Source organism: Saccopteryx bilineata, chromosome 2 (genome assembly GCF_036850765.1).
Source record: "Saccopteryx bilineata isolate mSacBil1 chromosome 2, mSacBil1_pri_phased_curated, whole genome shotgun sequence".
Lineage (NCBI taxonomy): Eukaryota > Metazoa > Chordata > Mammalia > Chiroptera > Emballonuridae > Saccopteryx > Saccopteryx bilineata.
The window spans coordinates 21,414,904-21,439,595 of record NC_089491.1 but is presented as its reverse complement, the minus strand read 5'-3'; the positions used below and the strand labels follow the sequence as shown (position 1 = coordinate 21,439,595).

At 45.8% G+C, this 24,692-nt stretch overlaps 1 protein-coding gene across 2 annotated transcripts; it reads right to left on the bottom strand.

Moving 5' to 3' along the window:
• Positions 1-1,030: 1,030 nt before the first annotated feature.
• On the bottom strand, positions 1,031-24,692 carry WDR31 (WD repeat domain 31). Of its 2 annotated transcripts, none has more exons than XM_066256463.1 (11): positions 24,600-24,692; positions 20,078-20,172; positions 15,419-15,559; positions 14,857-14,986; positions 12,811-12,885; positions 11,534-11,678; positions 11,336-11,436; positions 9,474-9,541; positions 8,370-8,511; positions 6,823-6,985; positions 1,031-4,146 (listed from the first exon to the last, which is right to left on the bottom strand). In XM_066256463.1, exons 3-11 carry the CDS (start codon positions 15,529-15,531, stop codon positions 3,986-3,988), a joined length of 1,098 nt encoding a protein of 365 aa, XP_066112560.1. In that variant the 5' UTR covers positions 15,532-15,559; positions 20,078-20,172; positions 24,600-24,692; the 3' UTR covers positions 1,031-3,985. The 2 variants fall into 2 exon arrangements, with proteins under 2 accessions (XP_066112560.1, XP_066112559.1); XM_066256462.1 differs by having other exon boundaries at positions 1,032-4,146; positions 14,857-14,989.

Sequence of the window (24,692 nt, the reverse complement as noted above, 5' to 3'; positions counted from 1 at the left end):
AGCTGTACTTTAATAATTATGTTTTCAAGGGCTACTCAGAAAGACCTAAGTTCCCTCTTCTCAGTGTTAAGAGGTTAAAAACACCAGTTTTTAAGAGGTTAAAAACACTTAAAAACTGTGTTAAGAGGTTAAAAACACTGAGTTTTATACTTGTGTTTCCTGTATCAAAATGAAGGCCATTAATAATCACCATTCCTTTCCTTAAATATATAAATATGTTTAAACGATAAATTCATAAAGATACAAATTAATTTAAAATTTAAATATATATTTATCCAGATTCTAAGAATTTATTATACACTTTCCTGGAAAAAAGGCCTTTGGAAAATTCCTTAATGTGAATTAGAGGGTGTTGGGCAGATAATATGTATTATGCTCACTTTGTTAAAGTGGCGCTGCCCACGTGAGGCCGTTGCCCAGGTGATATTAATGTGTGTCTCTGGGCAGGCAGAATCCTTGTAGCCTGGGGCTTGGTTTTGGGATTAAGCCTTTCCCACCCTTTTTTGATGTGGGGTGGTACAATCCAATCATGCCTCAGAGAAGTGACTTTGTATTAGAGACTTCCCTATTTTGTATATTGGATTAAGAGTTTGGATTTCTACACTATAAAATGGGGACAGAGTGGGAGCTTGCGCGCTTGGTTCCTGGGATGATTAGAGGAGAGAGCAGAGCAGAGAGCAGAAAGAGGCCATGTGGCCAGGAGAAGCAGCCAAGATGGCAGAGTGCTGAGTGAGATGCCAGTTTGTGCAGTTTGACGCTGGAGAAGGAAGGAGATGGGGAACTGAGGAGAATAAGTCTGGTGAGCTAGAAACCTTATATTCTAGGAAACTTGGATAAATCAGTAGCTTTGTGAGCACTGAATGTGATTGGGTTTTGGAGCCCAGTGTGTGTTTTTACTTGCCCGCCGGGTGCAAGCTAGAATTAAAGATGAAGGCCCATCAGTTCTTGGCTCCGTTGTTTCTTTACCGACTGTCCGAATCCAATGCGAACCTGCATGGGCCGGGCTGCTGTGATAGTGGCCCTGGCCGTGACTTCTGGCTTTACAGAGGGGCAACCCCTGGAATGAAGTGTTCAAAGAACGAGGGAATGCATTTTAGTGGCCTGTCTCTTAGGTGCCAAGAATACCTGGTTAGGGCATATAACACTAAAAATTTCTACTAACATTTACATTTATTGAACTATTTTCTATTAAAATGTACAGGTAAGGAATTTATACATCAAGCACACAGGTAGAGTTTAGGGAACCAATTTGATTTCTGTACTATGTTCTCACAGGTATGTTCCCCATCAGCAGCCTTTTCCCTTCCTTGGGACCCCTTCCCAACCTGCTCGTTACTGCCTGCCTTCCTTCTAGAAGAAATGGTCAGCTATAGGTGCTCTAGAACTTTCCCTGAGATTCCTGTCTACTGCTTGGAGCCAAAATGTTAATAACAGGTCCAGAAATATACAAACAACGTATGGTCTATACACTTCTAAAGTGAGCTTTGTGACATCATACAAAGGCAATGGGAGAGAGAGGAAGTAATCTGGCTTTGAGTCAGGCTGACACAGGTTCAAATTTCAGTTCTTCCCCTTCCTACCTGTGGGTTGTAACCTTAGACAAAGGACTGGGTGTCCCTGGCCTCAGCTTCCTCATCTGTGAAATGGGAATAACAATAAGAATCAGAGTGAACACATTCAGCCTTTTGTAGGTGCTCAATGAAGCAGCTTCCACACTCACCACCTCTTTGTCTTTCCAGAGTGCCCAGACCCATAACTTAAGGAATCAAAGGGGAAGCTGAACAATGTCTAAAGACTTAGAAAATAAGATCTAAAGAAATGGGTGAAGCCTGACCTATGGTGGTGCAGTGGATAAAGTGTCGACCTGGAAATGCTGAGGTCACCGGTTCGAAACCCTGGGCTTGCCTGGTCAAGGGACATATGGGAGTTGATGCTTCCAGCTCCTCCCCACCTCTCTGTCTCTCTCTCTCTCTCTCTCCATTTCTCTCTCCTCTCTAAAATGAATAAATAAAATAATTTTTTTTTTTAAAAAAAAGAAAAAGAAATGGGTGAAGAAATGACCTGACAAAGTGGTGGCACAGTGGATAGAGCATCAGCCTGGGACGCAGAGGACCCAGGTTCAAAACTCTGAGGTCACCGGCTTGAGCATCAGCCTGGGACGCAGAGGACCCAGGTTCAAAACTCTGAGGTCACCGGCTTGAGTGTGGGCTCACTGGCTTGAGCGTGGACTCACCAGCTTGGGCTCAGGGTCACTGGATTCAATGTGGGATCATAGATGTGATCCCATGGTCACTGACTTGAGCAAGGGGTCACTGGCTCGGGTTGTAATCCCCACCCGCCCGGTCAAAGCACATATGAGAAAGCAGTCAATGAACAACTAAGGTGCCGCAACAAAGAATTGATGCTTCTCATCTCTCTCCCTTCCTGCTATCCCTGTCTGTCTCTCTCTCTGTCTCTCTCTCTCTCACACACACACACACACACACACACACACACACACACACACAAATGGATGAAAGAATGATAAATATTTTGGTAGAAAACAGAACAGTTAGTCTGGATGGAGGGCAATAAAAACAATGGCTACCATTTATAAGCACCTGCTACCTTGCTTGGCATTTAATATACTTCTGTTCAGTTCTCAGAACAGCCCTGTGGGGAACATATGATTGTGGCCCCATCTAAAAAGTGAAGAAACTCAGATCTTTCTCACTTGCCCAATATCATCCAGCTACATGGAGAAGTGGAGATTCAAGCTCGGGTTTGACGCTTTGCAGTAGCTCAAGATTATCTCCCCAGTGCATGAAGACAGCTTGGGGGAGCTGCCCTTAGGGTGGAGGAGGGAGACAGGAAGATGGCTCTCAGCGTGAGCACCAGGGGCAGACAGGGGCCAGAGAACAGCAATACAAAACCTCTCTTTGACTGGGACTCATCAGAAGCGGATTCTCTGGTGCCTTGGGTGTGGGGGTGCCTGTCGGCAGGAGGAACCGACCTTCCCAGGAGGAGATGGGCTGTGAGCACCAGGTGGGACTGATGTCCTGGGGGCGCCACAGGCAGACCTGAGCATCCTGCCCCCTCACTACGGGGGGCTCAGTGGTCAGTGCACAGTTGAGTCCCTGCCTCTACTTTTTTCTGTATATTCTGTTGTCACTACAAACATTCCCTTTGCCTCACTCTGGCCAGGCCCTATAAAAATATTAAAATGCACAAATAAAAAATTTTTTTAAGCCTTAATCTCACAACCTCTCCATTTTCTTATCCACAGAACCAGTTTGGTAACTCCTATAATGCTGGACAAGGTCCTTGGAGTTGTCAGCCTCTTCAAGCCACCCTGAGTCTTTTTTCATGCAAATGCTACACCTGTTTAGGTACAAGAAGGTGCAAGAACTAGCAGGGACGGCCGCCCTTCCCGCCATCACTCTGAGTAGAAGCCACAGCCTTAGCTTCCCTGCCCCGACTGCTCTCTTCACATTGCCAAGGAGCCGGACGGCGGCTTAATCTCGTGTCCACAATCTCTTTCCTCTGCGGCGCTGCCCTGTTCTTTCCCGTGTAGATAATTCTGAGACAAGCAAACAGAGTTTCTCTCTTCCTTGCTCTTTTTCCTTTTATGGAGACATGGAAAAGGTCAGTTCGATAGACTGAGACCTGTGACCTGACTCAAAGAGGCCTATCACAAAGGCCTACAGGTTGCCACATTGAGCCATACACGTTTTTTTGAAAAGCAGTCCCAAGAGCTCACTAAAACTTGCAGCTGGATTTAACTTAGATGGAGAATCTTATGTTTAGTCCATGTTTCTAAACTCTGCACCTGATTTTGAACCTCTGGCCTTAAACTGACTTCTAACCCTGATATACCTTCTAAGTCAACTAAGCAAAGAACAGCAGCCCCACCCCGCCCTGCCCTGCAGAGAACACGAAAGAACACAAAGCCACACTGGGGAAAGAGGGCCACGGCTTGATATTGTCCAGCCCACGTCTCTTGGCCTCAGAATACTGCCACTTCCCGCAGCTCCAGCCCTCGGCTGTAGTCCACTCTGAGCAAGTGAATTCCCCTGCTGAAACTTGCGCACAGTAAGGAGATGGTGTCGCCAACGGCCAGGGAAGTCAACGGTCCTGATCCATCCAAACACAAGGTGAACAGGCAGGCTGGGGGAGGAAGCGGAAAACCAGCAGCATCAGCCAAGAGTGCAATATCATGAAATACAATGTCTTTTAAAAAATCCACCTAATTAAAATAACGCACGTGCTATATGCATCTGACCCAGACAAGAGAGGCAGCATGTGCTTCAGAGGAACATGCACTAGTGGGGAAGTCAGAACTGGGGTGTAAGCTCAGGCTTCAACTATTGAGAATGGCACACAGACCACACAGGATGAGTGTCTACCGCCTAGCAGTATGTTCAGACAGCACCAGCAAGGACGTGTTCAAGAGCTGCCCTCGGTTACCTGCCCTGGAACAAAGCAGGGCAGGGCAGGGCGGGGGGAAACAGACGGGAGACTGGCTTTCAGCGGCTGGCCTCCCACGGTCTTGCTAACCATCAAGACAAGGATAACAAGCCCTGGCCGGTTGGCTCAGCGGTAGAGCGTCGGCCTAGCGTGCGGAGGACCCGGGTTCGATTCCCGGCCAGGGCACACAGGAGAAGCGCCCATTTGCTTCTCCACCCCTCCGCCACGCCTTCTTCTCTGTCTCTCTCTTCCCCTCCCGCAGCCAAGGCTCCATTGGAGCAAAGATGGCCCGGGCGCTGGGGATGGCTCTGTGGCCTCTGCCCCAGGCGCTAGAGTGGCTCTGGTCGCAACATGGCGATGCCCAGGATGGGCAGAGCATCGCCCCCTGGTGGGCAGAGCGTCGCCCCATGGTGGGCGTGCCGGGTGGATCCCGGTCGGGCGCATGCGGGAGTCTGTCTGACTGTCTCTCCCTGTTTCCAGCTTCAGAAAAATGCAAAAAAAAAAAAAAAAAAAAAAAAAAAAAAGACAAGGATAACGGGGGACCTGACGGGCGGTCTGGGGCTTCTACCTGCATGCCGAACCTTCCCAGAACTACAGGCACACATCTGGGGGCAGAGCAGCACTTCCGATCTTGTGCCCCCTGGTCTCAGGTTTATGTTCACTGAGTCCAAAAAGCTGCTTCCCCACCTCCCACTAATGTCCCACCTGGGTGACTGGAGAGGGTGACTGCAGATGAGGGCACAGCAGGGCTGTCCTTGCTATGGAGGTTTAGCCTGCATGTCACTTGATAATGATCTCACCTCTCTTCTCAGAAGGAGCGACCCTCCCTTCGCTGCTGGGGCCGGAATTTCTGGAAGATTACTGTAGGAGGGATTTGGTTTGAGGTTCTCTAAATGAATGCTATTCCTGTGTCTACAGAACCCTGTGTCCAGGATAGAATATCATGGAGGCAGTGGGAAGCTGGTAAATCAGCTTCCTGGAATGAAAAAAACAGCCTTTATTCATAGCACTTGCCAAGTTTTGTGGTTTAAATACTCCCACTATGACCATATTCAATATTCCTGAATGTTTAACAGCCCATGCTGAAGGAGAACAGAGAAAGGCCACATGGAGGAGAGGAGAAACAGCCAAGATGGCAGTGCTGAAGGAGAAGCCAGTTTGTGCAGAGAGAAGGAGATGGGGAACAGAGGTGAATAAGGCTGGTGAGCTAGAAACCTTTGATTCTAGAAAACTCGATAAATCAGTAGCTTTGGGAGCCCTGAATGGAAAGGGAAGTGTTTTCCCACTGTGTGTATTTCTCACTCGCCGGGTGCGAGCTAGGATTAAAAGGTAATGGCCCACCAGTTCTAAGCTTTGTTGTTTCATTACTGTCTGTCCGAATCTAATGTGAACCTGCATGGGCCAGGCAGCTGGTAGTGGCCATGGCTACTGGCCATACAGGAGGGGATCAGCACACCATTGCATCCAAACTCCAGGGGAGCTGTGCTCCCTAAAACATCTTTCTCTCCACTGTTTTTTTTGGGGGTTTTTTTTTTTTTGTATTTTTCTGAAGCTGGAAACGGGGAGAGACAGTCAGACAGACTCCCGCATGCGTCCGACTGGGATCCACCCGGCATGATGCTCTCCCCACCAGGGGGCGATGCTCTGCCCCTCCGGGGCGTTGCTCTGTCGCGACCAGAGCCACTCTAGCGCCTGGGGCAGAGGCCAAGGAGCCATCCCCAGCACCTGGGCCATCTTTGCTCCAATGGAGCCTCGGCTGCGGGAGGGGAAGAGAGAGACAGAGAGGAAGGAGAAGGGGAGGGGTGGAGGAGCAAATGGGCGCTTCTCCTGTGTGCCCTGGCCGGGACTCGAACCCGGGACTTCTGCACGCCAGGCTGACGCTCTACCACTGAGCCAACTGGCCAGGGCCTCTCTCCGCTGCTTTGAGGAACCATGACCTGAGGGCAATTTCAGACCTTAGCTGCAGAGTCAAAACAGGGCGGAGTCCGTCTGAAACCATCCTTACTCCACCGAGAGTGGAGGCTCTCACTGTAGTCCTCGAAAAATATATTTTACAATGACTATTTTGGTTCTTTTTCAGACATTTTGAGCACCACAAGTTAAAGAAATTTCAAGTAAAAAAAAATACAAAAAGCCAAATATATGTGAACTCTCAGGAATGAGTCTGTACCATATGGCACAAGGAGTTCTGTGGTAATGGCCTCCAGCCAAAGGCTGAACAGAGATTCTGGCATCTGGTGTTTGTGTCGTGTCTTAACCACGAGGGGCTAAACAGTGGCAGGACATGCGTGGCTGTGCTGAGCAATGGAAAGAAAGTTCTAAGAAGCCTTCAGGACTTCCCGCATCTTTAAGAAGCACCAACAGCACACGCCTTACCTCCAGTGTCTTGGTTCCACATCTTCACCTTGCAGTCATGCGATGAGGTAGCAATCACAGGCATCAAGGACAATGCTCTCGGTAGAAAGACACAGGATGCAACAGTCTGGAAGTGCCCCTTGTACTCACATATTTGGTTCCGCGTCTGCCTTAGGTCCCACAACTGCAAAGTGATGACATAGGCTAGCCATACGTCCACAGTTCTCCAGCTTCATTCTTTGATCTCTCTGCCCCGCCCTCTCGTGACCCACGTGTTCCCTCCACTTACCTACTTACATAGTTACCCCTTATCTTCATCCATCCCATCCACACAGCCAACCATCCACCCACCTGGTGATTTTAATCCTCAACTATATCTCACACAACCCCGGTTAAGGATGTGCCAGGAGGATCGCTGCCTTCCTCAGTAACACCATGGGTAGGGTAGTGAAGCCCCAAGTCCTACAGCATGAGGAGACAGTAGGAAGTGACCTCCTTTCTATGACAGTCCCTGGGTATCTGTGGGTCCTGTGGGCCCCCAGGGCTAGGGGCACCTTCTCATAAGTACAGACAGGCACAGACTTTCTGATTTAGTGTGTAGTCACTAAACCTTGGTATATGAAGATTAGTCTCCAGCAAGGGAAGTGCCAGTCCTGCCAGTTCTATCTACTCTTGCTGATACAGATCAGACCACACGCAGAGAATAATGTTCAGCTAGGTGAGCACACTGAATTGTGTCCAAAAAATAATGAAGTCACTGGACACCATGTCATCTAGGGAACAGTTGTAGGAGCTGGAAATGCTTAGCTTGGAGAAGAGATGCTATATTAATAGCCTGGGACTTAAAAGCTCAACCCAGCACTTACTAGAGGTGTAATCTTGTACAAGAAATTTCAACTCGCCATGTCTCTATTTCCTCATCTGTAAAATGGGAAATATAATAGTGCTTTACCTCACATGGTTGTTTTAAGGATTAAATTAAATAATGCATGTCATGTGCTCAGCCCAGTGCCTCGCACATAAGCAATGTTTGATAAAGTGGGAGCTGTAATTGCTCTATTTGGAAACTAGATAACCCATTTAACTGACATTCTGCAATTAGGAATCTTCAAAGTCCTTTGGAGAATCCTATCCCAAAATTAATTGCAAGAAAAGCTATATGGGTAAAGGATGGGTGGACCTTTGACAGACACTGGAGCTCCAAACTTTCTAAAGAGCTTGCACCTCCTTTACTATGACCACATGTGCAATGAGCAGCACTTGGTTCTTCAAACACTCCTTCCCCTTTCTGAGCTCTGCTGGGAGGATGGACATCAGGCCAGTTCTAGAATATCACACCTTCCTATCTTGACTCTCATCCCATTCCTCATTCCTAGACCAATTTAGAAAGCCCTGGGCTAATGGGTGTTTCTTAAAAGAAGCATCTGGAATGCAAAGGATGCCTTACAGGATGTACTTGGAATAGGCCCAAGCCATTAGTAGACCTGCTGTGTAGCCCAGTACAGGCATGAGGCCAGAGGGTCTGGGTCATCAGCAACCAGACCCCTGGACCCCACCTGATCCCTCACCGTGGCTTCACAGCCTTCTCCTCCGAAGCCGTTGCTGCAGGAGATGCATGTGTGTCCGTCCTCACTGACCTCACAGTAGGTCTGAACGTGTTGCTTTGTCGGAAATGTATGAGCCATCTGCAGCCCCCGACTGTCCCATAATCTGAAAGACATTATAGTAAAAATGAGTTTATAGTAAATGTATCTGAAATACATCTGTAACCACCTGCAAACATAAACGTCTAGGCTCTTTGCCACTTGAGCCAGTCAGCATGCAGTCATAATATACCGAAAAGCAGCAGCGCGAACCAGATCACAGAGACTCCAACGCTGGCAGGAAATAACAATGTGACGTCTGAGTGCCTTCTATTTTGAGATCTAGTTAATAGAAATTTAGACCAAGCATCTTAATTGTATAAGTTAATTTGTTAATCTAGCCTTTTGGGACAAGAGAATATTTCTGTGCCTGTGATTTAAAAAAAGAATTTTTTTTAAGGAACTTATGATAGTGTAGAGAGGAGCAGTCATCTTTCCAGATTCAGACACAAAAGATTTACAGGCCTTGGTCAACCTGGGCCACGGGGTTCAGTGGAGAGTGGTTTTTACTTTACTTCTTGTCTCATTCCTACCATTTTCTAAGTAGAATCTCTTCTGAAATCCACTAGTCACACTCCCTACTCTCAGAACAATTTACCTCATTTGACTCCCCTGATAGTCTCTGAGCCTGCTTTTCCAGGGAGGGCTTCCCCCGAGGGCTGGGTGGTTGAGAATGTGAGGAACTGGGCAGGGCAGCAAGTAGAGCCAGGCAGTGTGAAGGGGCGGCAGGAGCACGTGACAGGTCCTGAGGTCAATCTGAAGGCTTTCACATAGCTCACACAGCAGGGGTGGGCACAATCCGCTGCTTTGACCAATCAGAACAGGGGAGTTTTCTCCTGGCCTGAGTGGCATCCACCCTCTACCCAGATGACTCAGTGGGGCCAGATCAGAGAGGGCCCAGCACCAGAGAGGGACAGAGGGGCAGATGGCCCTGGGAATGCGGAGAAGCAGAGTGGGAATGGAATCATGTGAGCATGGGAGCCACAAACCTTCACCAGAAACACCTTCACCGCTGCTCGGTAAGCCCACCTGATGGTTTTATCTTCAGAAGTCTGCAGTACGTATGGTTCTCTGGGGACCCAGCACAGGTGAGTGACCTGGAAGAAGTGTAATTTTCAAAACGTCTCCATACCAAGTCATTCATTTGCTGGAATTCCTGTAACTGCACTAAAAAAGCATCTCTGCACCACTTCTCAAGGACGCCGAACTAGGAGATCGGACTTAGAGGAAGGGAGTCTGTTTGGTAGATACCCACCAGTCACGCTTTCCCGGCATCCCCTAGGTTAGCAGCGCCAGTGGTAGCAGCTGGGCCAGTTGTGAGTACCCAAATGCATGCAGGTGCTCTTAGAATGCCTGAACCCCAAGCACATGGTTTTTAAAAAAGCTGCTGGCCTGCGGCAGCGAAGAGAAGCAGCCCTGTCCCAAAGTGGGACCGCTGAAACCCTAGTCTAGGCCACAGAGGGTTCGGGAAGTGCTCCCCTTTCACTGTATCCCTATGGCCTCCAGGGGGACAGGCATGCAGGACTTTTCAAAACAACAGGATTTTCTTTTTTTTCCAGGAACCTCCCCAAACATGGAAGGCATAGGGAAAGCACATCTTGCCACACAGTTGTCTTCAAAATTGGAAAAGAGGCCCTGACCAGCTATCTCAGTGGTCGAGTGTAGGCCTGGCGTGTGTAAGTCCCGGGTTCGATTCCTGGGCAGGGCACACAGGAGAAGCACCCATTTGCTTCTCCACCCCTCCCCCTCTCCTTCCTCTCTATCTTTCTCTTCCCCTCCTGCAGCCAAGGCTCCATTGGAGCAAAATTGACCCAGGCACTGAGGATGTCTCCATGGTCTCCACCTCAGGCGCTAGAATGGCTCCAGTTGCAACAGAGCAATGCCCCAGATGGGCAGAGCATCGCCCCCTAGTGGGCATGTCAGGTGGATCCGGTCAGGTGCATGCAGGGGAGTCTGTCTCTCTGCTTCCCTGCTTCTCACTTCAGAAAAATAAAAAATAAAAAAAATAATTAAAACAAACAAACCAAAAAACAAAACTGGAAAAGGTACCAGTAACTATGGTTGACATTTGATGACCACTAAAGGAACATCTACCATGTCAGGTAATATAATTCTCCCTATTTTATAAATGAAGACACCGAGACTAAGTAAATTTGTTGGGACAACATAGCTAAAACATGATGGATCGATAATTTGAACCCAGAAATGGCTGATCCCAAAGGCTGTGAGTTTAAATACCAGTCTGCTACTGGAAAACTCTGGTCTCCCTAAACAGAAATTATACAGAAAACAATATGTAACACTTATTTCTCTGCATAATGTTATATATACAGAACACAGAACATGAGTGGTGAGATCCTGGAGGATAGAGACTGTGTCACAAATCCTGCTCTAAGCAGTGTCTGACCCACAGGAAAAATAAAATAACTGTGTTTTGAAGAAAGATTTAAGATTCCCATATAAACCAGTGGTATTGTTCTCTGGTGCAGAAGACCTTAAGAGACCATCTAATCCGATAACCCTGAGAGGCTTGCAGCTGAGGCAGAGTTAGCAGTGAGCAGTAACGAGAACCCAGGCCTCTATACCTGGTCGTGCGTCTCCTGGTCTTTTCTTTTTTTTCTTTTCTAAATTTTTATTTATCGGTGTTTAGAGAGAAAGAGGAAGGGAGACAGAGAAAGAAACATTGATTTGTTGTTCCACTAATTTATGCATTCATTGGTTGATTCTTGTACGTGCCCTGAACCGGATTGAACCTGCAACCTCAGCATGTCCGGACAACGCTCTAAACTGAGCATCTGGCCAACGCCTGTCTCCTGATTCTTGCCCAGGCCCTTTGCCTCACCCCATCCTCCCTTCTGCTACCCTGCTCTGTAGCAAGTTTGAGTTTGTACCAGGTTCCTGGAGACTGAAGCTCTCTCCAAACACTGTCCGGTGCCCACATCCCACAGAAGTAGGGTGTTGTCTCGAGAGCCGGTGCACAGCTGTGACGAGTCTTTGGAAACAATGGCAAAAAGATTGTCCATGAAATGGACTTGGAATAGGGTTTTTAGAAAGTACAGCAGCGCCGGGAGGAGCTCTGCTTTATTTACCTGGACTCACGGCCAATCCAGTGACCACCATGGCGTGGCCCGAGAAACGCTGTCTTGGTTGTGAGGAACCATGCAAGTCCCACATCATGACCATCCGGTCCCGAGAGGCACTGAAGAACTGGTTTGATTTGAGAATACAGGCTATCTGCTCAAAAAAAAAAAAAAAAAGAAAAAAGAAAAAAAACAAAAACAAAAAAAACCACACACAGACACACACACAAAATAAATATGTATAAATAAATAAAACTCTGATGAGCTTGCTTGGTTGGACTTTAAAGTGGGGAAAAGACCCGAGGATAAGTGTGTTAGAGCCTGATACTCTCTCTCAGTCTGGTTCAAAATGCACTGTTTCTGGAAGGTAAATATCCTGTTCTGTGCTATGCGATTACGGCTGATGCTGAGTTTCATTATGATAGTTTGTGTCCTAATTTTTGGTTCATTTAGGTAGACTTTAGAGAGGGAAGTTATATAAATTGGCATATCATTTTGCTGGAAACTCACTCTACTCTGTGAAGCTATTTAACAAATTAATGTTTATTAACTATTGTTGGTTTTTATTTATTTATTTATTTTTTGTGGCAGAGACAGAGAGAGTCAGAGAGAGGGACAGATAGACAGGAAGGGAGAGAGATGAGAAACATCAATTCTTCGTTGCAGTTCCTTAGTTGTTCATTGATTGATTTCTCATATGTGCCTTGACCGGGGGGCTACAGCAGACCGAATGACCCCTTGCTCGAGCCAGCAACCTTGGGTTCAAGCTAGTGAGCCTTGCTCAAAACCGATGAGCTCACGCTCAAGCTGGTGACCTAAGGGTCTCAAACCTGGGTCCTCTGCATCCCAGCCCAACGCTCTATCAACTGCGCCACCACCTGGTCAGGCAACTATTGTTGGCTTTAAAAAAAAAAAATCTCCCAACTAGACTAGAAGATTCCTGAGCATGGAGATTTTGTTGTTTTTCTAGCTATCGTAAACACACAGGAAGCTTTCAATGAATATCCTGTTGAGTTAGGATCAGTCAGGGAGAGTTACTCTCTATCTACCCCCTGAGCTATTCAGGGCTTGATAACAAAAGAAAAATTATGTCGAATATACCGGACCAGTAGCTAAGTGAATGCTCCGCACTGCTTTCCTGGAGTTGGACTTCAGCATCAAACACCAAGCCCTTGCATTTTCCTTTGAGACTGAATATTCAATCACTCTTACTATCTAGCGCTATTAGGTATTCCTTTATTCGGTTTCAAATTCCTTCCATGATAATAATCATTTGACGGTTTTACCTTGGTGATTTCACGTTCGTGTCCTTTGAACCTTTTCACCACGTTTCCGGTCTTCCAGTTATAGGCCACGACTGTCTGCGGAGAGTCAGTAGCACACTTTAGTTTGGCTGAGTATTCATTTAACTGAATGAAACAAGACTTTTACTTCATTCTCTACCTAACTCTCTCTCTCTGTCAAGGGACTTGCATCAAGCAGTAAGGTTCTACACTGTCCCTCCTCGTGTCCCCCTAGTTTGAGTTTCTGTCTTTCCTCCTGATGGGTCCCTGTCTCTCCCCAGCTCCGAGGCCACCCCTGAACCTCACTGATGGGTTTGGAATAACACTCCTGAATGGGAATTGATTCAGGTTGAGGTCTGGTCGTAGATGCTGAAAGAGAGTTCCACATAGGATTAGATTTTTCCCCCTAACTCTATCATTTTCTTTTTTAATTTTTTAAAATTTATCATTTTCTTAATCATTTGTAAGTATTTAGTTCAGTAGTATTAAGTATAATTGTGAAAAAAAAACTGCACTTTTTTTTTTTAAAGCAACACTCTTCTAGAAAGACACAAATACCTCTTTTTTTTTTAATTTTATTTATTCATTTTTAGAGAGGAGAGAGAAATGGAGAGAGAGAGACAGAGAGGGGGAGAGAGAGGAGAGAGAGACAGAGAGAGAGAAGGTGGGGAGGAGCTGGAAGCATCAACTCCCATATGTGCCTTGACCAGGCAAGCCCAGGGTTTCGAACCGGCAACCTCAGCATTTCCAGGTCAACACTTTATCCACTGCGCCACCACAGGTCAGGCCTTTTTTTTAAATTCAAAAAAACCTCATTCATATCCCACCTGTCAGAAAGAATGATTGTTAAACTTTTCTTTCCATCTTTTTTACCAGGTATATACTTAATATTTTGTTGTGCCTGACCTGTGGTGGCACAGTGGATAAAGCACCAACCTGGAATGCTGAGGTTGCTGGTTCGAAACCCCAGTGTTGCCTGGTCAAGGCACATATGAGAAGCAACTACTAAGAGTTGATGCTTCCCATTCCCCACCCCCATTTCTCTTTCTTTCACCTCTCGCTTTAAAATCAATAAATAAAAATCTTAAAAAGAAATATTTTGTTGTAATCATTCCTTCCCCCTAAACAAGAATTTAAAAGCATTCTCTGGCCAAGTCTCTAGTTCATTGCTAGAGTAAAAAGCATGTTAGTAGTTGACCTAAAGCCCAGTTTTTAATCTTCAAAATGGAGATGCTAATCCTTGCTCCTCTACCCCTCACAGGGGAAGCTCGTACAAATAAAATTTCATGTGTCTAAGATGATATAGATTTTAAGACTAAATGCTGCCAATTAAATTATGCTTTATTATCAATTTTTAAATGCATACTGACTTCAGAGGTGTTAAAATGTGAAAATGTGTACATCTGAAAGTCAGTGAAATACAGTGTGAAATGGAGTTTGAAGAATCTAAAAGGTATTGAAAATCAGAGGCATTATTTACCACAAAAGAACCAACATTTTTGCTACCAATATCCTAGCTGTGAGTGCTATTGATTGAACCAAGTATAAGGGAGAGAAAACAGCCAGCTTCCGGTGACGGTGAGAGGAAGCACAATCCACACCAACATGGAGATTCTGGTAAAAGAGCAACACAAAGGAAGGGACTAGCCGGCTCCTTTTGGTGTGTCTGTGTGCTGGCATACAAATGGATTGGCTGGAATAAGAACACTCGGCATTTATAAAGAGCATGTGGGTGGCATTTATAAAGAGCATGTGGGTGGCGTAGTGCTGAGGATTTTACCATTTAATCCTCACAACTGCCCTGTGAGGTTGGCATTATTATCCCCATTTAATATGATAGATAAAGAGAATGAAGCTGAAAAGAATTAAGACTTGCTCAAAGTAAGAGGGAGTGGCAGAGAAGGGATTTCAACTGAGTCTTTCTCCTTCTTAAACCGTTATTTACACTACTCAACATTGCTGCCCGAGGTGAGACACCAGCACTCACTGGCCAGACATCTTCCCTTCTCTGCTGAAAGCTGGTGCCCTGGGGAGCACGGCAAACCCCACCTTATCTTTTCCTCCGGAGACACAAAGGTCTGAGTTCAGAGCGGCAACAACAGACACGGTATCCACGTGAGCAGGGCTATAGTCTTGAGAGGCTCTAGTTTGAATTCTCTCTTCTGTAATTGCATCGGGCCTGCTGAAAAGAGGGCAGAGAAGGGGAGGCCCAGTGGAATGGGAGTGCACAGGGGAGCAAGGGGAAGAAGAGAGTGGGGGGAGGTAGCAATTCAGGCCAGGCGGAGGAGAAAGAAGAAAAAACGGACGCATGGACATTACCAGAAGTGGTAGCTCTGTAGAAGCTCCGAATGACTGAATCTGGTAAAAGGGAATCCTAAAGCCAGACGCCAGGAGGCCATACTCACTCTAGAGATTATTCAGAAGACGTTGGGCCCCTCTCTGCATGGCTGCAGACACTAGCTACTAAGCTGACTCTTTCTCATCCAAAAGAAAACGGCAAACTGAGAGTTTGGGGAAGGTCATGGATACTCGCCTGGGCCTTCCCTTTCTTCAGTGGAGAATTTCAACGGGGCATGATAAAACCTGGGATGCCAAGGCAGGAGCGTGGTACCTGTATCTGTAAGTGCTGTGTTTGAATCTGCTCTGAAGTTTTCCCATCACGGCACGGTACCCACACAGAGTCTCAGGAGGAGCCCGTCTCAGGTGGCGCCCGGGGAGCAGCATCCCTTGTGGCTGCGACAAGTTGCGTTCCCTGTTCAGTAAGAAGAACAAGACATACCATTGGTTTTGTTAGGCACAATGATGGCAGTATGGCGTGGGGGTTCAGAATGAGCCACCCCAAGAAGTGCTTCTGTGGGATGTGGACTGTTTTGAGCTATAGGCAATTTAAGCTTCAGGCTTAAGAAACACTTCTGTACCATCCTCCTTAACTACCTAGCACAGGGGTCGGGAACCTATGGCTTGCAAGCCAGATGTGGCTCTTTTGATGGCTGCATCTGGCTCGCAGACAAATCTTTAATAAAAATAATAATAATGTTAAAAATATAAAACAGCCAGACCAGGCGGTGGCACAGTGGATAGAGCGTCGGACTGGGATGCAGAGGACCCAGGTTCGAGATCCCGAGGTCGCCAGCTTGAGCGCGGGCTCATCTGGTTTGAGCAAAAGGTCACCAGCTTGGACCCAAGGTCGCTGGCTCGAGCAAGGGGTTACTAGGTCTGCTGAAGGCCCATGGTCAAGGGACATTTGAGAAAGCAATCAATGAACAACTGAGGTCTTGCAGCGAAAAACTGATGATTGATGCTTCTCATCTCTCTCTGTTCCTGTCTGTCCCTGTCTATCCCTCTCTCTGACTCTCTCTCTGTCACTGTAAAAAAATAATAATTTTAAAAATAAATTAATAAATAAATAAAATATATAAAACATTCTCATGTATTACAATCCATTCATTTCCAACCGCTCATGTTCATGGTTGTGGGTGGCTGGAGCTAATCACGGCTGTCCTCCGGGACAACACCAAATTTTTATTGGATAATGCTTAACGTACACAGGTCGTTGTATGGCTCTCACGAAATTACCTTTTAAAATATGTGGTGTTCATGTCTCTCTCAGCCAAAAAGGTTCCCGATCCCTGACCTAGCACTTGAATCAGGGGCTTTGCCTATAGTAACATAGTATCAGCAATCACATTTGTGACCTACCTACATGTCAGGGCAAGCTTTTATTTAAAAAAATCTATTATTTTAAATTTTTTTTAAAAGATTTTATTCATTTTATGGAAGAGAGAGAGAGAAAGAGAAGGGGGAAGGAGCAGGAAGCATCAACTCCCATATGTGCCTTGACCAGGCAAGCCCAGGGTTTTGAACCAGCAACCTCAGCATTTCAGGTCAACACTTTATCCACTATGCCACCACAGGTCAAGCAGGGCAAACTTTTTTTTACTAAACATCTGCTCTTGCCTGACCAGGCGGTGGTGCAGTAGATAGAGCACTGGCCTGAGATGTTGAGGACCCAGGTTCGAAACCCCGAGGTTGCCGGCTTGAGCATGGGCTTATCTGGCTTGAGCACAGGCTCACACCAGCTTGAGCATAGGACCACGGACATGATCCCACAGTCGCTGGCTTGAGCTCATTGTCTCTGGCTTGAGCAAGGGGTCACTCGGTCTGCTGCAGCCCCCAGTCAAGGTACATATAAGAAAGCCATCAATGAATAACTAAGGTGCCACAACTAAGAGTTGATATTTCTTATCTCTCGCCCTTCCTATCTGTCCCTGTCTGTCTGTCCAACTGTCTTTCTCTCACTAAAAAAAATAATCTGCTCTCTTTATCATCCGTTAATGACCTTTTGAGGTCATTATCCCCACGGTGCATTATCTCATCTCTAGCTCAGGATGTCTTATATCCCTCAATCCTCCTTTCTATCTCTGAACCTTTTATGCATATGGGGTCTCTCACTCTCTCATGTATGCAGTGTTTCCACACATATAGTATGTATTAAATTTGGTTATTTTCTCTTAATAACCTGCATCATGTCTATTTGATTATGAGGCCAGCCAAAGAACCTTGAGGGTAGAGAAAGCTTATTCATCTCCCACAGTGGTCACATAGAAACAGAGCCTTCTTCTTCTTTTCTTTTCTTTCTTTCTTTTTTTTTTTTGGTATTTTTCTGAAGTGAGAGGCAGGGAGGCAGAGAAACAGACTCCCGCATGTGCCTGACCAGAATCCAACCTGGCATGCCCACCAGGGGGCGATGCTCTGACCATCTAGGGCAGGGGAAGTCAACCTTTTTATACCTACTGCCTACTTTTGTATCTCTGTTAGTAGTAAAATTTTCACCTGACCTGTAGTGGCGCAGTGGATAAAGTGTCGACCTGGAAATGCTGAGGTCGCCAGTTCGAAACCCTGGGCTTGCCTGGTCAAGGTACATATGGGAGTTGATGCTTCCTGCTCCTCCCCACCTTCTCTCTCTGTCTTTCTCCTCTCCCTCTCTCTCTCTCTCTCTCTGTCTCTCTCTCTCTCCTTTCTAAATGAATAAATAAAATAAAATAAAATAAGTAGTAAAATTTTCTAATCGCCCACTGGTTCCACAGTAATGGTGATTTATAAAGTAGGGAAGTAACTTTACTTTATAAAATTTATAAAGCAGAGTTACAGCAAGTTAAAGCATATAATTATAATTACTTACCAAGTACTTTATGTCAGATTTTTGCCTAGTTTGGCAAAATAAATCTTTCTAAAATAACTTATTATAGTTAAATCTATCTTTTTATTTATTTATTTATTTATTTTTTTTCTGAAGCTGGAAACGGGGAGAGACAGTCAGACAGACTCCCGCATGCGCCCAACCGGGATCCACCCGGCACGCCCACCAGGGGGCGATGCTCTGCCCCTCCGGGGCGTCGCTCTGCCGCAACCAGAGCCACTCTAGCGCCTGGGGCAGAGGCCAAGGAGCCATCCCCAGCGCCCGGGCCATCTTTGCTCCAATGGAGCCCTGGCTGCGGGATGGGAAGAGAGAGACAGAGAGGAAGGAGGGAGGGGGGTGGAGAAGCAAATGGGCGCTTCTCCTGTGTGCCCTGGCTGGGAATCGAACCCGGGTCCCCCGCACGCCAGGCCGATGCTCTACTGCTGAGCCAACCGGCCAGGACCTTTATTTATACTTTGGTTGCTCTGCTACCGCCCACCATGAAAGCTGGAACACCCACTAGTGGGCAGTAGGGACCAGATTGACTACCACTGATCTAGGATATTGTTCAGTGACAACCAGAGCCACTCTAGTGACTGGGGCGGAGGCCACGGAGCTATCCTCAGTGCTGGGGCCAACTTTGCTCCAATGGAGCCTTGGCTGTGGGAGGAGAAAAGTATCCTTTTGAAAAAGACTAATTGCATTCTTCTGCTTCTGCTTTTCCTCCTTTCCCCGCCTCACTCTTATGACCCTGTGAATTCACCCTACAGTCAAGCATTAGCAGATAAAAACAAAACAAAACAAAACTAATACAAAAGCTCTTTCGGCCCCTAATAAACTTCAAGAGTTAAAGGGAGTCCTGAGGCCAAAGAGTTTGAGAACCACTGACCTAGAACTTATACCTAGGATTTAAAATCAATAATGGATACTACTATATTAGAACAAAATATTATTAAATGTTTTCAAGATTTAGTTGTATGATATTATCCCCAACAACTAAAGAGAAAGACAGGTGTTCATCCACACATTCATTCAGGAAACACCTCCTAAGCACTAACTTGTGTAGGTCCTACAGTGGTTAAACAGGGGGAAAAAAGAGAAAACAGAAAATGTAACCACTGTGGACATCTGCTGGGACTAAAGGTATGTGACTGGGGGCTAATCTCAGCTACTCTATTGTCCCCTGCAACTAGCTGTTGCCTGAGACGCCAGGGCGTAAAGGGAAGTCACTGGGGCGGTGGGAGTCCCCGTCTCTTCTAGAGTTCTGCTTAAAGAAGTTCTGGGGGATAGGTTTCTTATGGGCACAACTAGCCTTGTTCTAGGAAAAAGAATCTACAGTAAGACAACAGCTGACACTCAGCAAATATTCTCAATCATCTCCTTACCATTAACAAATAGAGTTTTCCAGAAGAATGTTAGCCTACATTTTGAGAAGCTGCCATTATTGACCTTCTGAAAAGAGTTGGTAACCAGTATAGAAGCACAACGCAGTGGAAAATGTGTGTGGCATCAGGAGCCCTGCACACTAACCACCCCCCTTGCCTCAATTCACTGTGTCCCTGTTCCTCCATTCCCCATTCTGTGCCTCAACCCCCTCCCCCATCTATAAAATGTGGCATCAGACTAAATGATTTTTGGAAGACTATGTGCTCCCTAAGAGGAAAGACTCTGTCATATTCATCTCTGTATCTTAAGTGGCTTGCACAGTGTGACAAAACATTTGTGAAGTAATTAATCTAAGGTCCCTTCTAGGTCAGATCGTCTCAAGTTTTCTATAATAAGCCCAAGATATGCTGACAGGAAAAATTTCAGGCTAGCTTGCAAAAAGCTTGGGATGTTGTATTGTTTGTAGGTTGATATGTTTCAGGGTGTCCTATCTGTCAGCCTAACCCATTTTTCAACATTGTCATCAAACTAAGGACAGATGCCATTCATAGATCTAGGTCACTGGAAACTGCAGATGCTATAAATGGACTGGCTCTGCTTAAAACTGATTAGATTCTTAACTGGTATCTTCAGAGGGCCATACTTCCCGCCTAAAGCATACTCTTGGAACATTCTAAGGAAAAGATAACTTTCAGAATTACTTACCCCAAACCAATAGGATCTTCTTGGTGCACTGCGGTATTCAATGCTTTGTAATGTTCATCCTTTGGAAAACAGTTCAGGCATCCACTCCCTAATCTCTGTAATTAGTGAAAAGACACTTAAGTTAATCTCTTCTTGTCTCAGCCTATCTTTGCACTGAAAGATAAATTAAGGACCTTGTTAATTAAAGAGATTGTTAAGTGTACTCTTCCCTCACAAAGAAAGAGATCTTACAAAATTCCAAGAATTTTAGGGAAAATATGCCATAATGTTAATTATACATCTATTTAAATATGCAAAATAGGATATATTTAGATGCACCATTAAATATCATATTTTATTTTACCCATAGTACTTCTGTTCATCAAAAATCTTCAGCCTGACCAGCCCTGGCTGGATCGCTCCACTGATAAGAGCATCGGCCTGAAGCACTGAGGTTGCCAGTTCGATCCCCAGTCAGGGCACATACAGGAACAGATTGATATTCCTGTCTTCCTCTCCCTTCCTCTCTGGCTAAAATCAATAAATTAAAAGAAAAAAAATTTTTAAAAAAATCTTCAGCCTGACCAGTGGCTAGAGCTTCGGACTGGGATGTGGAAGGACCCAGGTTCGAGACCCCGAGGTCGCCAGCTTGAGCGCGGGCTCATCTGGTTTGAGCAAAAGCTCCCCAGCTTGGACCCAAGGTCCCTGACTCAAGCAAGGGGTCACTCTGTCTGCTGAAGGCCCTCGGTCAAGGCACATATGAGAAAGCAATCAATGAACAACTAAGGTGTCGCAATGCGCAACGAAAAACTAATGATTGATGCTTCTCATCTCTCCGTTCCTGTCTGTCTGTCCCTGTCTATCTCTCTCTCTGACTCTGTTAAAAAAAAAAGAATCTTCAGAGGTAACTGCTTACCTCAGAGCTTACTGTTTTTATTAGAAAGGCAACATCTCCTGTTAAAAATATCTTAATAAGTAAAATTCATAGAATTTTAAATGAAAGAGCTTTTCTTTTTTCTTCTTCTTTTGTGACAGAGACAGAGAGAGACAGAAAAAGGGACAGATAGGGACAGGAAAGCAGAGAGATGAGAAGTATCAATTCTTTGTTGCGGCACCTTAGTTGTTCATTGATTGCTTTCTCATATGTGCCTTGACTGAGGGGCTACAACAGAGCAAGTGACCCCTTTTTCAAGCCAGCGACCCTGCGCTCAAGCTGGTGAGCCCACACTCAAGCCAGATGAGCCCACACACTCAAGCTGGTGACCTCAGGGTTTTGAACCTGGGTCCTCTGCATCCTAGTCCAACACTGAAAGAGCTTTCAAAAGTCACATAACAACCCTTTATTTAAAGATCTGGAGAATGAGGACACAAACATCATTTACTCAAAATTATAACTAGGTAGACCTCTTGACTTTTAGTCCACGCTTCGTCTTAGCCAAAAGGCTGAGAAGCAATTGACTTCTAGCCCAAATTTTTCATTATAAACATCTACAAAGAAGAAACCAGTTTTATTGCATTTTAACAACTCTATTCTAAGGATTCAAAATTTAAAATTCTAATGATGGGGCCCTGGCTGGTTTGCTCAGTGGTAGAGCGTCGGCCTGGCGTGCAGGAGTCCCAGGTTCAATTCCTGGTCAGGGCACACAGGAGAAGCACCCATCTGCTTCTCCACCCCTCCCCCTCTCCTTCCTCTCTGTCTCTCTCTTCCCCTCCCACAGCCAAGGCTCCATTGGAGCAAAGTTGGCCCGGGCGCTGAGGATGGCTCCATGGCCTCTGCCTCAGGCTCTAGAATGGCTCTGGTTGCAACAGAGCAATGCCTCAGATGGGCAGAGCATCGCTCTCTGGTGGGCGTGCCGGGTGGATCCCAGTCAGGTGCATGTGGGAGTCTGTCTGACTGCCTCCCCATTTTCAACTTCAGAAAAATACAAAAAAAAAAAATTCTAATGATAGACTGACAGTGTAGCTTATTCTAAGAATTAAAAGCAGCACAAAATAAAACCTTTGATTGAGTGCATTGGCTTGTTTTTTAGCACGAGGTCTGAATTACAGTTCTGCTGTGGCCTTGGGCAATTTGTTGAACTTCTCTAAGTCTTAGTTTCCTATGTGTAAAATGGGATAATAACTTTACAACTGGGCTTCTGTGAAGATTAAAAATAGCACTTAAGATGTCCCAAGGAGCCTGACCAGGCGGTGGCGCAGTGGATAGAGCGTCGGACTGGGATGCGGAAGTACCCAGGTTCGAGACTCCGAGGTCCCGCGTGGGCTCATCTGGCTTGAGCAAAGAGCTCGCCAGCTTGGACCCAAGGTCGCTGGCTCCAGCAAGGGGTTACTCGGTCTGCTGAAGGCCCACGGTCAAGGCACATGTGAGAAAGCAATCAATGAACAACTAAGAAGTCGCAACGCACAACGAGAAACTGATGATTGATGCTTCTCATCTCTCTCTGTTCCTGTCTGTCTGTCCCTGTCTATCTCTGCCTCTGTAAAAAAAAAAAAAAAAAAAAGATGTCCCAAGGACTATTTCAAGTGCTTTATATTTATTAACTCATTTACTCTATTCCACAAGCCTCTGGAATTTTGCAGATGAGAAAAGGCACAGAGATGTTAATAACTTGCCCATGTTTACAAATAAGTGGCAGAGCTGAAACTTGAATCCAGGTTGTCTGACTCCAGAGACCTTGCTCCTGACCAGCATATTATACTGTATCACTACGAAAGGTAGTGCACATAAAGCCCTCAATTCAGCCTGGCAAACTGTTGATAGTAAATGATGACTATTAACATGATTGATAGCAATACTGAAAGTAGAAAAGTCACCCTTATTACTACTGCTCTTAAAACACATATTAGACATACATAAATATACTCAGAGGACAGACACAAATGGATATATGCATCTGCAGGATATTAAACTGAAGTCAATTTTGTCCTCTGACCAGAGTGATTGATCACATGAAGGCTAAGAATTTATTACATTATATACCAAGGCAACTTAAAATCTCAAAAACAAAGTATATGCACTTAGATAATGTCTATGCTTTAATTATGAGTTGACTAATCTAAATGAAAATATTATTCAGTTATCTTCCACTGTTTATACTGTGAACATGTAAAACACTTGAGAGAAGGGTTAGTGTCTTGTTCATTTTTGTATCTGTGCTTTAAGCATAACCTAGAATGGATGCAAGGCAAATATCTGTTGAATGAATCAATGAATCAATGAATGAATCAAAGGCATACTAAAGTGAAGAGTGAGTCTGAGAAAGGACTCAACAATATAAGGGTCCTTTAAAATTGCCCAACAACTTACCCCACCCCTTCCAATTTCAGGTCCAGAAAAGATGGCAAGAATTTGGGAAAGCCATAAACTCAGTTATGGCTCTGGAAGTCCTTGTTGGTTCCTGATGGAACTGGGCCTAAAATGGATCTCAGGATTCATTTCTTTCCTAATTATCTTTCCAAGGGTACTGAGATACCCAATGGTCACCCTAACACATAACTCAGATAAGTCTCTTTTAGCTCTCCAGTGCCTTGTTTCTTGATCTACTCTAGCATGTATTCAATTATTCTTTTCCATGAAGAAACCGGGACTTCAAGGGTTGTGTCTTGCTAAAGGTCAAACAGAGGCAGAGCTGGAGAACCAGACCTTATTTCCCTAGACCAGGGGTCCCCAAACTTTTTACACAGGGGGCCAGTTCACTGTCCCTCAGACCGTTGGAGGGCCGGACTATAAAAAAAACTATGAACAAATTCCTATGCACACTGCACATATTTTATTTTAAAGTAAAAAAACAAAACGGGAACAAATACAATATTTAAAATAAAGAACAAGTAAATTTAAATCAACAAACTGACCAATATTTCAATGGGAACTATGCTCCTCTCACTGACCACCAATGAAAGAGGTGCTCCTTCCAGAAGTGCGGCGGGGGGGGGGCGGATAAATGGCCTCAGGGGGCCGCATGTGGCCCGCAGGCCGTAGTTTGGGGACCCCTGCCCTAGACTCTTGGTCCACTGTTTATGTAAATGATGATTTCATATCATCCTCCCTCTGCACACATCTAACCTACACTCTGGGAGACCAAGGCATGTAAACCAGAGGTCAAACACAAAATCACGGTAGAAGCGTGTGAGAGGTGGTTTGATTCAATCTTCTAATACGTAGTACAAAGAGAGAAACTGAGGCAGGGAATAAGAGAATCTTGCCCAAAGTCACACAGGGATTCAGTACTAGGCCAGAATCCCAAGGTTGCCCCAAACTTTGAGGACAATCTGCGAGCAGTTTTTCCTTTCTGGCTCTTCACATCACAAATGGCCCTCACCCAGCCTATGTGGACGGCCAAAGCTTATCCTTGCTGTGCGCTTGTGGGTGAAAAGGGACTAGGGACGTCCAAGATAGAATTCCAGCGCCACCCAACCCAAGCCCAACCCTAGGAACGCTCTTCTCGCTTCGGCCAGGTGGGCGTCTGCGGTCCGGAGAGCGCGAGGGCTCCCAGTTCTCCGCCCGCCCTCTGAGCCCCTTCCTCCCCGACCTCGGGCTCCATACCGATCGGCAGGCTGCCCAGCCGGGAGGTAAGGCTGGCGGGGGCGCCGAGACCGAGGGCGTCTGCAACCCCGGAACTCCACAACCTCCCGTGCC

Coding starts and splice junctions, on each gene's coding strand:
- WDR31 (XM_066256462.1), bottom strand. CDS start 15,531: ATGCTGCTCCCCGGGCGCCACCTGAGACGGGCTCCTCCTGAGACTCTG. Junction 14,990..15,418: donor CACAGCACTTACAGATACAG/GTACCACGCTCC, acceptor CCCTCTTTTCAG/CAGGCCCGATGCAATTACAG. Junction 6,986..8,369: donor GAGAAGGCTGTGAAGCCACG/GTGAGGGATCAG, acceptor ATCACTTTGCAG/TTGTGGGACCTAAGGCAGAC.